The 13,571-nt window shown below is 37.7% G+C and overlaps 1 protein-coding gene and 1 long non-coding RNA gene across 2 annotated transcripts; one reads left to right on the top strand and one right to left on the bottom strand.

Annotated features, from left to right (window-relative positions):
• Positions 1 to 1,156: 1,156 nt before the first annotated feature.
• On the bottom strand, positions 1,157 to 10,652 carry LOC146659503 (transmembrane protease serine 3). Its single transcript, XM_085423589.1, has 10 exons — positions 10,310 to 10,652; positions 9,436 to 9,903; positions 5,936 to 6,028; positions 4,916 to 5,050; positions 4,402 to 4,567; positions 3,686 to 3,864; positions 3,020 to 3,118; positions 2,506 to 2,648; positions 2,168 to 2,329; positions 1,157 to 1,697 (listed from the first exon to the last, which is right to left on the bottom strand). Exons 2-10 carry the CDS (start codon positions 9,854 to 9,856, stop codon positions 1,644 to 1,646), a joined length of 1,452 nt encoding a protein of 483 aa, XP_085279715.1. The 5' UTR covers positions 9,857 to 9,903; positions 10,310 to 10,652; the 3' UTR covers positions 1,157 to 1,643.
• Positions 3,022 to 4,728, top strand: LOC146659504 (uncharacterized). Its single transcript, XR_014913806.1, has 2 exons — positions 3,022 to 3,147; positions 4,411 to 4,728. It is a non-coding gene; the product is annotated as an uncharacterized LOC146659504 (long non-coding RNA).
• Positions 10,653 to 13,571: the final 2,919 nt, after the last annotated feature.

Below are 13,571 nucleotides of genomic sequence, written 5' to 3'. Positions count from 1 at the left end.
CAACAACGTAGCAGCGGCCTACGTGACATTTACGCTGTCAGGCAAGTAAACATCGTCCAAACACAACCTTGTATAAAACGCTCAGTCATCCGCTTTAGTGGAGTAATACGGATGGAAAACAAACAACCAAATAAAAGCTTTGTGATGAGCTACATGAAAACAGTATTTGCTCCCTTTGTCGTTTTTTTTAAGTCTAACTTGCATGTTTCAGATCCTCAAACACATTTTGATACTAAGACCATAAATACAAAATGCATGTTTAACTGATGATTTCATTGGCAGCAAGAAATGCAATCAAGCGTTTATGATAACTGGAAATGACTCTTTTATATCACCATAGAGGAGTTTTGGCCCTCTCTTTAAAGAATTGCTGCAGAAAGTGCTTAAGCATGAAGGGCTGGTTCAAAGTCATATCAAAGCATCAAAGTCCAGACAGTGACTAGGCCAATCAGACTTGCTGTTTCCGATTATTGCCCGATCATAACTCAAATGTCTTTGATCTTCAGGGCACGAAATGATTCCTTTAGGATCTTTTGGGAGAGAGCAGAATTCATTGTTCATGAATACTGGAAGTTCTCCAGGTGCTAAAGTAGTAAAACAGTCCCATATCATCAAGCTACCACCACCACCACCACCACGTATGACTGTTGCTATGATGTTGTTTTTATGAAATGTTGTTGAGGTTTCTGTCAGATGTAATGGGATTTGAACCTTCCAAAAACTCCAAATTTGTCTCAACGGTTGACAGAACATTTTCACAAAAGTCTTGGAGATATTCAAGATGTTTTTTGGGAGGGTTTTTGGTCAGCTGTGGTTTTTGCCTCGGAACTCTTTTTCCCACTTGATGAACGATCAATCATTGACCTTAACTGAGGCAAGCTCCTGAACTCCCGAACGAGCTGCTGATGTACTTTTGGATTAATTTTGGCAAGTAGTTGGCTACATATGGCCCATAGACTCTAATGAGTTTGCGACTCCTGTTATAAGGCCACTGAACACACTTAAAGAGTGTGAGAAACCCATTGAAAACATAATATAGGTTTTCAAAACTTAATTAATATTCATTTGTTTTGAAATAATGAATAATTGGTTTTATTTATAATATCTTGTTCATCTAGTCTTACTAGTCATACTAGTATTTAGTACTAATATTTATTTTATACAATCAAAGGAAAAATATCAGAAACTGCTTGGTTCCACAGTTTATCAGTACTTCAAATTTAGCTAACATAGGTTATCAGGTCATTTTCATCTAGTGTACCTTGAACCTGTCAAGTCACAGTAATCTATACACCAGCACTTAAATTGGCGCACTTAGACACTAAAGAGGCGCCATGCGCTGTAATAACTGTTAAAATTTGTGGTCAGCAGCCGCGATCAGACAGGAATACAATCCCATTTTCACTTTGATTTATTTGTTGTTTTGTCAGCTATACTTTCATGTCAGTCCTGATAAACGTTTACAAATGTATCATTACTGGCAGTAAATTTCTACTACAGATAAAATTTCTACTACAGATAATAGTGTTTCTATATTTCTCTAACTGACAACAGTGACAGTGCACGCTATCGTAGAATGAACAACACTGATAGGCAGATAGATGCAAGTCGATCTTTATTGTCAGTTATCTCATTGTCAGATTTTAAGGTGTTGCAGAAACAGCTGTGGTGGTCTCGGCCGAATCCTCTGCTTTATACTGCAACAAAAAATATTAAAACAAGGACAATTTAAAAACTTTATTGTATATTTCGCAAATGACATTAATGTGTTATAGTGCATTTTGGCTATGAAAAGTCCTGCAGGGTATTAAAAGTAATCACATTTCCTGCATTTTACTGATGTATTCTTTTACTAATGCATCTAGTTTGCCTCCATCCTTTAAAGAACTAATATGTATTGAAATGTTGGTTCTATAACCTTCAACAGGATTTAACATTTAACCGTTAAGTTTTTTTCTTCTTTACTGCTGAAGTTTTATTATCTGCTATATAGCCAAACTGCTTATCTGTCAAGGGTTGTAGTTCAAAATGAAAATAGAAAAGCATTTTTAGATAGACTGTGACACAGATGCAGTAAATAAACTAACAGAACTTTGACTCCGAAACAGAGCGACAGATAAAGATAGGTTTTACATTTACAAGCGGTGAGGAAAAGTGCTTCCCATACCTGTATGTCTATGTAACGTTCAATCCACTGAAGCAATTCAGTTACTCTGCTGTAGACGCCTGGTTTATTAGGCCGTGCGCATCCCTCTCCCCAACTCACCACGCCTGCCAGCTTCCAATCCCCTTTAGATGTCTTACACACAAGTGGTCCACCACTGTCTCCCTTAAGAGAAAATCATTTCACAAACAAAATTTGTGAACATCAAATGGGAGAAACACAACTCTTGATAGATTGTAAAGTATATTGTAAAAGTATATAGATTGTAAAATATATTTTATATTCTTCATGAACCTGTGCTAGGTTTGTGGAGAGGAGATTTCATCTCTGTGGGTGTGTACCTGGCAAGAGTCAACCCCTCCATCCATGCTCCCAGCACAAATCATTCGAGGAGTTATGAAGAGACCATAGACACTCAAGTCGTAGCAGATGGATTGAGCTATTACCTTAACATGAGCCTGCCTTAACTCTTCTGACACATAGCCTGACAGAAAATGAAATGAAAAAATCAGCAGCAAAAAGTGAATGAAAATAAGTAGAAAGGGTTACTTGAAGGTGACTAGTGGAAATGTTACACAGTTCAAAAGATAATGAATGATTACACTTATATATATTTTTTTTATCTAGTAATTAAGTCTAACGTCTTAGCTTCAATGAGGATACTGTACTGACAAATATGGCTCTTTAAAAAGTTTTTGCCCTACAGTTTCCAACTCTGAAACTATGATTGTGAGTTTTTGAAGCTATTTGAAGCTCCAACTTAAATTATACTTGCGTTATCAAATCACGTTCTTTTAGCTCAGTTGTTAAGATCACAAACTGTAGCAAAAGTATCTGTCTTTCAGTGCAGTGCACCTGTGTTTTCATTTACGTATCCCCAGCCTGTGATCCAGCAGTCTGATCCATCAGGAAAGGACTCGGTTGGACTGGGTAAACAGACCGGTCGGACCCCACCTACAAAGAGCAGCAGTAAAGTGATAAAGGTTAGCTCTCTCTCGTGGTTATGAAATCACATATTTCCTTTTTCCTCCCACCCACGTTTATGATTGTAATACATGTTTTTCTCTTGACTTAAAAGTAAGTTTCACTTCTGACGATTTTGATTTTGTTAGGTGTTTAGTTCGTTCTTTCTTTATTGTTTTAAGTTTTGGTAAAAATTAAATATTTGTTTTGGCAATATGACAGCGATTGCAATGATTAGTGCAGTGATGTAAGTGCTCCTAATCTCCCCCTCAAGCCCAAAAGGGATTACACTTCTTGATCTGTCCTGACCTTAATCATAATAAAATTTAAACGTGCATCAAGTCACATTAAGTTCTTTTCATGATTCAAATGTAAGTAAATACAGTTATAAAAAGAGACAGTGAAACATTGTCTGTTTGTCTTGTGTGACATAAATTTGGCTAGTTTACATACATTCAACAAGTTACTAGACTCCAGCATTCATTCAGCGTAAAGAAAAACAAATGATGTGGTTTTCGTTGCCCTGATGAATGATAGCGCAATCCGTCTCTTACTTACTCGTCATGTCCATGTCAATTATGGTGCGCAGCAGTCCCACATCATAGTCATTGTGCATAACCTTAAAGCCAGGGTGGTAGAGGATCTGCAGTGCCCTGTAGTGTTGCCCCAGAGAGTTGTGTGCAATGCTTACAGTGCCTGCCACAACCGTCCAGTCAGCTACTTGAAGCATGTTATTACTGCAGAAGAGTGACAGAAAAGTTAGTAGATAGAGTTCGGTTTAAGAAGCGGTGTGTGTGTGCCCACTAATTTTCACAGTTTTGTTTTTCAATGGTTTTTCATAATATCATACAACCTCCAGCATTATTACAATCACGGTTTAGGCCTCAGCCATCGCCAAATTACATGTATTTCTATTTTCACTTTAGCCTTGCAAACATTAGGAGCTGCTTTTGGTTTGTAGTTGTGCTCAAAAAATCCGCACCCATTGCTCATAATCCAAGATGAACACTCACGGGGAACAGAGAGCCCCTTTTACAGAGCTCCATCTGTGATGTGATCACATCACAGATGGAGCTCTGCTCTGCTGCAGAAGGTGCAAAAAGGTGCAAAAAGTTTTTACTTCACCCTTTACCTGCTTTTGACTTGAACATAACAGGAACACGGTGTTACCTCGGACTGAGCAGGTGGTCGTGACTACAGCCTTTGCTAACTGACTGTACCAGTAACTGAACTCGTAAACACTTCTTTCTTGTCATTCCTCGTGTCTCTCTTACTCAACAAAGCAGTGTGCTGCAGTGATCACCCAACGAGGAGAGATGATGGCACCACCACAGACGTGTCTTCCCCTCCACTGCATGCTGACTTGCCAGGCCCACTCGTTCTTTGTAGCTAAGGTTCCTCCAACAATACGCTGACCATTGCTGACCAGAACTGAGCAGTCTGGATATGAGATGAAGAACACGAAATCAAGCAAACAGACAATGAGTGCAAAAAAAAAATGCAAAAGCTCTTTTTGAAAAAAAAATAAGATGACCATAAAGGTGGTTTAATTAATTTTAAGAATATAAGGTGTTTAATGTGAGAAATTATTATGGTAATATTCTACTAAAACCTTTTCCATGAAAAGACTTAGAAAAGCACAGCCATAATTGCCAGATGCTTGATGGATATGTAAGTAACATCTTTTGTTTGAGAGATGAGCAGTAAATTGGAGTGGCAGTGAAGATTGCCATCCTTGGAGCTTTGGAGACAAAATGCATTAGTTACTATGAAATTTAAATTCTTTACCTGCAGTCATATTTCCTGTCTGGTTCACTGGATTCTTGGACAGAACGGGCCTCTGGGTTGGGACAGTGCAGCTCCCTTTCCCACCACAGAGAGGAGGTGATTCACCCACCTCAGAGGGAAACAGCAAGAACTTAACTAATTTGAAGAGAGAGAAAAAACATTCAGATGACACAGTACAATGTCTCAAGTGGGTAGTGAAACATTAACATTAAAAACTCCTCACACTGAGATCAGTCTTAATAGCTGCTGGTTTCAAATTTGGAACCTCAGCAAACCATTTTACTCTATCTTTGCATTTTGGTTTCACTTTTTCCAACAATGTAATTTATTTCCCAGAAGGAGGCTTCATAGAGGATTTAATAACTGGCATAGTGAATGTTCAGAACTAATTAACTTGGGTTTTTTTTCTCATTTCATTTGTATTTAATCGTAATCAGAGACACCTATTATGTATGCTCACTGATGTGTTACAGAAAGCAGTAAGGCTGAATGACATAACTGGGTGTTTTATTACAATTATTATACTAAAGTGGCATATTATGATGTAGAACATTCTAAGTTTTTGATTCTTTTTGCATCTGGCAAAAAGTCTGCAGACTTAGATTTTCTTTTTGCAATATTAGTGGTAACTGCATGATGAGAAGGTTTGTTTCTTAACCTCCTAAGACCCAAAATATTCTACTGCATGCATTTTTAATTTCTCTTTGATATTTGGGTATATTGGAGCCCGATGAATGTAAAAACAAAAAATTACCAGATTTTTTTCAATCTTATTTTTGTTTTTAAGAAAAATAAGAGCCACATATGAGGATATTCGTTTAAAATTTTGATAGAACAGTAGCAGTATAATGTCCTCGTAAAAGGATATCAGGCCCTTGTAGAGCAAAATTGAGTATTTTAGTCTAAATAACCCAAAATGTGATGTCCACATATGTGGACGTCAGGTCCTAGGAGGTTAAACACTAGAATTCAACGTGCTATTGATGTACTGGAGGTACCTTGCTTTTCAGAGTGGGTTACCTAAAAGAGCAGAAGCGATAATCACTTTTATAGTGACAAAGATTCCCACAAACATTAACAGGTCACGAGATGTACAGGCATGGGATCTTGCATCTGCAAACAAACAAGAAATAACAAGAAATATTAAAACTTTGCAAGGAGCTCTGAGCTCCAAGACATCCTGTCTTCATCATCTTTATTAATTGACTGGGACAGTTGTAGTAAACCAAACTAACTGTGAGGTTTTATCATATCATCATACTTTGACAAATGTGTGAATTTTGGAGATCCCTTTTAGATTTTAGATTGGTGCAGTTTAGGTGAGAACAAGCCAAAGATGATAACCGTGCACATTTTCTTAACAATTTATCCAAATGAGAGCTGTAGGGGGCTGGAGTCTATATTAGCTATCACAGGGTGAAAGGCAGGCCACCAGTCTATCACAGGGTTAACTCAGAAATACGATTTAAGAAACACCAGTTAGCTTTGGAAGTGTTTGGACTGTAAGAGGCAGCTGGAGGAAACCCATGCAGCCACAGGGAGAACGCGCAAACTCCACCCAGAACCTGCCAGTGGATTCAAATGCAGGATCTTTTTGCTGTGAGGCAACAGTGCCACCATATGTTAATAAGCTATCTGGTGCCATTTGGCTATTATGCAAAACTACTCTCTGTAATTTGAGTTGTATTGTTATTGTGAACAAACAACCATCATCATTAAACATTTATTGAAATGTTGGTTCAGCCAGTCGAATTTGTTTTACTTGTCTTACATGTGTAAATTCTTCTGTGTGTAACTTAATGTAGTGATGCATAAAGGTCGAGGATAGAAAACACTTGTGCTCAAAGCTGTGATTATAGGTTTGAACATACGGCAAACAGGTGGTGTAACCATATGTTTTGGCTACATTTACAGTATTTAGCAGTTAAACTATTTATAGTTTATTATTTAAGTGTGATATAAACCTTAAACCAGTTGTCAAGGGCGATCAGTGTGAAGGTGAATATGCATCTCTGGGACAAAAGTTCTGCTCAGACAAAATCCTGAGGACAGAACACATCCATAATATGTAAAGCGTGAGTTGCATGAAATATAAGTAAGGCAAAAAAAAAAACCCAACAACTTTGAAATCAATTTTGTGTTTCACTGATACAGTCAAGATGGATTACTACTAGTGAAATGTGAAAACCTCTAAGCTGCGTTCGCATCGACAGGGGAACAAATGGTAACGTTTTGGCAACAAAATCATGAACTCCAGTAGATAATTTATGCTTTTTCTCCAAAGGAACTATTTTCTTGTTTCATCTATATAACACTGCAATGCTGCCTACTGTGGTGTATTTGTAATACTATGATGACGGCACAGTGTAAAAAATAGAGACTGAAAAAGTCTGCCACAAGTTTTTTCGCTTAAATTAAAATGGAAGAGAATGGAGAAGCTGATAAGCTGAGCTTATCTTCAACTATGCCTGCCTGAAGGTGAGACAAATGAGAAACTGAAACCAAAGCGATGAATTCTTTATAATTCTTTGCGAATCATGATCAGATAAAAGGATCAGCTGATGGAGTAGGAAAAAGAGGCAACAAGCTGTTTAACATGCTGCATGGTACTCTGATATGTCATTTTTATTTTTAAAGTTTAATTGCAAGAACTTGTTGCATTATATATTTACAGCCTTGCCAAACGCTAATGACAGATAGCATAGATGCAGAAATAATTAGTCATCGATACAACTGACAGTATCAGTGACAAATATGAAGCAGATTTAAAATTACAAATGAATTTTCTTTTATGTTTATTCTTATTATTTCTTTTATTATTTTCTTTGCTTTTTTTCTTTCTTTTCTTTTCTTGTCCTGCTTTCTATTTGCCAAAGGCAGTCCAAGAGAAAAGTTCCAGTCACCGCAGTAGGAGACCTTTAAACTATTTCATGCACAACGGCACCAAGGCAACTTTGAGGTCAAAAAGTGATAAAGAAAAAAGATTGCACAGGAGCAATAGCTCACATGTTATTACTGAGGATCTAAACAGCTGCCTCAGCAGTCTGTGTGTTAGAAAATCTATGTATCTCATCAAAGTTATAGTAAATTGCCAAATGACTGTGGATAGAAGCGGGTGCTGAAGTGAGAAACATATGTGCTATTTTTCAAAATCACATTAAGGCTGCTTCCTCAGGAGGGGCTCAGAGTATGCAAGAAGAAATTGCAGATGTGTTTGTCTTCAATCAATCCTCAAAGGCTAAGAGATTTGACTATTTACCACAGAAATATAAGTGAAGATTGATTAAACATTAATTAATTACCAGTGCACTGGTAATTAAATATCTCAATTACAATGACTAAGTCATCTTTTGGGATTCACACACTTTGCTAATAATATTTGATTTAAATCAGTTTTCTCCCATAAAACAAAAAGTTACACCTCACCTGTAAATAGCATCTAACACAAGTACTGTTGATTGCATCAATGTAAAGCTGGATCATTCAGTTTCATTTTGAAAATATATGCTTATCTAACTTTTAGGTTTAACGCTAACTGCTGGAGGTTATGGACAATGCTGGACATCCTCTGCACACGGTCGTAAATAATCAGAGGAGCCTACTCAGGGACAGGTTGCTTCTCCCAAAGTCAAGAACCAACAGACCTAAAAACTCCTTTGTCCCACATGCCATCACACTGTTTAACTCCTCGTTGGGGGGAGAGAGGGAGGGGAAACTGAGCTGTAGTGCTTTTTTTCACTGTGCAATATTCGCTATATTTTTTCTTATATTCGACTGTGCAATAATCACCCTGCAATAGACTCACTCAAATGTGCAATCCACTGGTATTCCTATTTATCCCTATTATATATTCTGTATTTATATATGTGTATATGTGTATATATGGCATATTTATGCTTATATCCTTACTCTCATTCCCCTTTATTGTATCTGTAACATGCAACTTCTGCTACTGGAAACTGAATTTCCCGGAGGAACCCACCGAAGGGATTAATAAAGTTTCATCTAATCTAAATGGGTACAGTATAAATGGGTACTTCTAAAATGCCAAACCTTTCCGTATCTGACATGGTGGTATTTTTGTAAAATCTTTGTGTAAATTTTTCTAAAATGCTTTCAGGATTTTAGGAACAGTTTGTTGCCAATTTACAGCCTCCTGTGAACAAAAGAAACTCCATAAAGTAATTTTTTTTAAGCTTGTGGAAGGAATACACTGGCCTACACAGAACCCCGATTCCTGATACAACCACATACATTTCACTATAAGTGTACTTCTGATCCTGTGTCAGCTGGGCTCAAAGATCTTATGAAATGCTTTCTCAGAAAAGGAGAGGCTGTTACAGCAACAGATAAAGCCTGCTGCACCCCAAGTTTATAGACTGCATGTAACTCCAATGCTTCGCACTTATAGAAATGTTATTTATGAGCAAAGCATGTTGGCCCCATGTTTCAAAGTGTGATTTTTCCTGGCACATTATCAAAACTGTACATTGACGTAACACCTTCAATTATTACCATACCTGGGACTCCATCATGTAGCTCTTTTGGAAACATGATACCTATTGATGTGTCCTGCAGTGGACCTCCATCTGTTTGAATCCTCTGCTGAACTTCTTGAGGATTATCACTACAAGGAGCCGCTGACGTCACATTTTTTTGATCTTGGGCTTCTGAGGACACTGAACTAGAAAGTGATGCTTCAAGAGGTTGCAGCTTTGGGGTCTCATCAGAAAAGGGCAGATCTTCTGGATGTGGGTTTCCATTAGTTGTGGGTTTATACTGGGGTATGAATGTGAGGACTGTAGAAGGAACCAAAGACGATATACTCAATACATCATGACTGATTGGACTTTGAAAAGATGTTGATGCCCAGTGCTGAGGCGATAAAAAGTTTGGTGCGTTTGCTTGATGACAAGAGCTGGTGCTGTCTTTCTGAGCCATACTTTTTAGGTTTTGTTGCCAACAAACACAGAAACCTTGGCTAGAACCTGCAAAATTAACAAAGTTATGACAAAACGTGAGCTTCCAACAATGCATCTGTAAGAAATACTCTGACATTCTGATGGATTTTGACTGCTAGAATTGACACATAATATAACGTATATTAAGTTTACAATGGGCAATTATTGACCTAAGAACTACCGAAATGCAGGCATGGTGCGAGAAAAATACTAATGAATCCATGGAAAAGTTATTCAAAGTTATTCAAAATGCAAAGTAAGATAATAGCACTCTCAAAAATTAGTTATATTAAAAAATATGAGTGGATACAACTTTTCTGTGATAAACGTGTGCAAGAAAACACACCCGTTACCCGCATTGTTCATAACACAACAACTTCTGTGACTTCCTTGTGTGTCAGTCTCATCAACATATATTTTCAAGAGCGCTCACCTGAAGGTCACCCATGGAGATTTGCATGTATTGGCTTCATTTGTATGCATGGGATTATTTATCCACGCGCCTCCTCCACTTATTAAACCGGCTTGTACCACAGCCAGGAAAAGAAATGCATCACCGTTAGTGACAAGACTCAGGTGCCTGCTGGCTCCTGTGCATCTTTAATCCAAAGATATCTGCTCTCCTACTGTGAATCCATCCTCTTCAGCTCAGGCAGGTTACAGTTTGTCACTCGCGCTCTTGTGATTCTGCAGCTCACCTCGTCCTCCCACTTAATCCTTTCATTGTGTCACACCCTTCAGCACCTTTCTCCTTCTCCTTCCTCTCCTCTTCCTACTTCTCCAACTCAGGTTTTTCCTCTAGACAGAGCAGGCGAGGCTGCAGCAGTCAGGCCAGTAACAGATATGTTGTTGCTGGCAGTCTATGAAATATGCATGGGGATAATTGTGCGCTTAGGTCAGAGTTTAACAACAGAAGATAATCTACATCATACCAATGAGCCTCTTCCACTCACAAGTAGGCCACTGTGTGAGTACAGACACAAAAACATAGTTCAGTTTCATGCAGATGAAGTAGATATGTATCTAAGAATAAAGGTCCCATTATGAATCTGAAGAAGCAGGATTGTTTCTGTGTGTCTTTTTGTGGTCACTCTTTTCAGTGGTATTTTGTTCATACTATCAAATTACAGCACGAGAGGGCGCAGAGTGGCGGCAGTGACAACTGACCCGTCGTAGTGTTACCTCACCTGTTCTAGGTTACAGTGACTTTACTTCTGGGAGCAAACATGGAACATCGGCATTGGACACGTAGACACATAATGCCTCAGCCAATCATCAGGCTTGAATGTTTCTCTAAAGAGAGGTAACGACTGCACAGTCATGCCATACAAAGTAATAGTTTAGAGTAAAAAAGCAAAAATTCAAAATTCAAATAATAACTCTGCCGCCGTGGTTTTAATTGTATCAGTCTCAAAGATTTCAATGTGTGCATGTAAATGGAGAATCTGCCTCACATAGAAAAGTTAGTGATCTATAAGGATCATGAATATCAGTTCCGTCTGGACTGACATGTTTGACATATTTTGTGGCTACCTTAGAAAAAACAGAAACAATTTGTAAATTCAAAATATAGACCCTACAAAATTCCATCCTCTTGAGATATCTTGTTTCTGTGTTATTTAGCTGAGCAAACTGTCACTGCTTTCTCTACTATTGGATAGAGGTGGGAATCACCATACAACTCGCGATACGATATTATCACAATACTTAACGCACGATACGATATTATTGCGATTTTTAAAAATATTTTGCGATATTTAAATTCTGCACATAAAGGTAAACTTTATCAATATTCATTTTATCTAATATCAAAGTCTCACACTCAGTCTTTCTCTCATTTCAGTCAGTTTTATTGTTGACAAACTGAACGGTTTGTATTACAGTCTAGTCCAACTTAACTGAATGCAACCATATGGTACAATTATAGCTATTCTGAACTATGCAATATGAAAACTATGCAGCCCATTCAGCAACTGAAGAATTTGAAAGTAAATTAAAAAAATATATAATTTTACATTAAATAAAAAAGTTCTAAACTTAATTAAAATTAAACATGTCTTAAATTAAAATAAGTAAACTGTCATGTTTATTGCTGCCAAAAAAAAAAGTTAAACACATTTGGACAGTGAAGGAATGTCAGGATTCTTGCTCAGAAAAAGGATCAACATGCTCTGAAGTCAACATGCTCTGACTCCAGAGCATGTTGACTTCAGAGAAAAAATTGTTTGTAACAAAATATCGATTTCTGCTGTCCCTGTATCGATACATTATTAGCAAACAAAATATCACGATACTACACAGTATCAATTTTTTCCCCCACCCCTACTATTGGAGCAAATATTGTGATTTTATTTTTTCATCAACTGTTCTATGTAATGTTTCATGGTTTGGTACTGCTTAGAAGCATTTGCTTCTTGTAAATAGTTGGAGTAGTTTTATTGTAGTTTTTTGAGGAGCTGCCTGCTCATGAGACTGACAGGATGCATAAATAAATAAAGCACGCACACTTTGTTTGTTTCTGCATTCCCGCATCGCCTTATTTACTCCATACAACTCGCACCAATCTCAGCTTGTCAAACAGACACAGCTCTGCCAGCTTCACCTCCCTGAGGTATCAGTCAGAAGAGGAGTGAAGGAACTCGTGTTTGCCATCTTGGCAGTGGCCCTCGAGGTACAGCAGCATTTTCAACTTAACAGTATCATTTTTTTATCCAGTGAAGAAAGAGACATCAGCTATTTAAATGACTGAATGGCAGAGTTACTGTCAGGAAGCTGCAAGTCAAACACAGAGTGTGTTAAACTTCGGTTTGTTTTTCTATCACAGCCAAACTTTGACAATTTGGATCTTGAAGCATTTCTTTTATTAACTACACGTAATTGCAGAGATACATGTATTTGTCATTTGTTTTCTAAATTTCCTACATCAAACACTGAAAATATTCACACAATGGATTTTCCTTCTTGGTATTATTGATTTAAAGGAACAGGATTGACTTGCACTACAGCACAGGTTATGCAAATTATTGTTTAAAGAGTTTGATATTTTGATTGGAGGTGGATGGGAAGACTGATGTGACTGTCGCTTCCACTTGGTAAAAACTACTAAAAGGCTAAAGAGCCAAAGCTGTAAGCTGGAGTTACAGTGGAGGTAATAATAAATTGTTCCCCTGCTTTCAGTGAACAGGGGTCGTGGACTGCACACCAACTATCAGCAGCCTACAATGCAGCCTTAAGAGCTGGTCCCAGGTTAATCTAAATGAGTAGTCCTGTTGCCTTGAACTAAAGCAGTCATGAAAATGAGTCACTATAATTAGCGGGCTATCAGAAGAATTCACAATATCCTATTTCAGGCCAGGTAACCTGCAGAGATTTCAGAAAGTTATGAACCAAGAAATAGTTCATGCATGAACCTCCCTGAAAAAACTTTGTGGTGTTCAGAAGTGCTGGAAAGCAGACTGATTTAATCTTTTTCACATCCTTTGACCCTTAGCACAAAGAACAACATGCATATTTCTTAAAATATCAAATGGTCCATTCATTTTCTTGATCATTTGTCCAGTTTGGGGTTTCACAACATGGCACACCTTAGACAGATTACAAGTGTATCACAGGGCCAACACAGAGAGACTGACCATGTTGACATTTACTCCTCCCAATTTAGAATCACCAGTTAATCTAACATGCATGTCTCTGGA

Source organism: Rhamphochromis longiceps, linkage group LG11 (assembly GCF_057381845.1).
Source record: "Rhamphochromis longiceps isolate RC_006_pf linkage group LG11, R_longiceps_female_GT1.1, whole genome shotgun sequence".
NCBI classification, from domain to species: Eukaryota; Metazoa; Chordata; class Actinopteri; order Cichliformes; family Cichlidae; genus Rhamphochromis; species Rhamphochromis longiceps.
The sequence above is the reverse complement of the archived record's forward strand: the minus strand, read 5'-3'. Positions and strand labels throughout refer to the sequence as shown.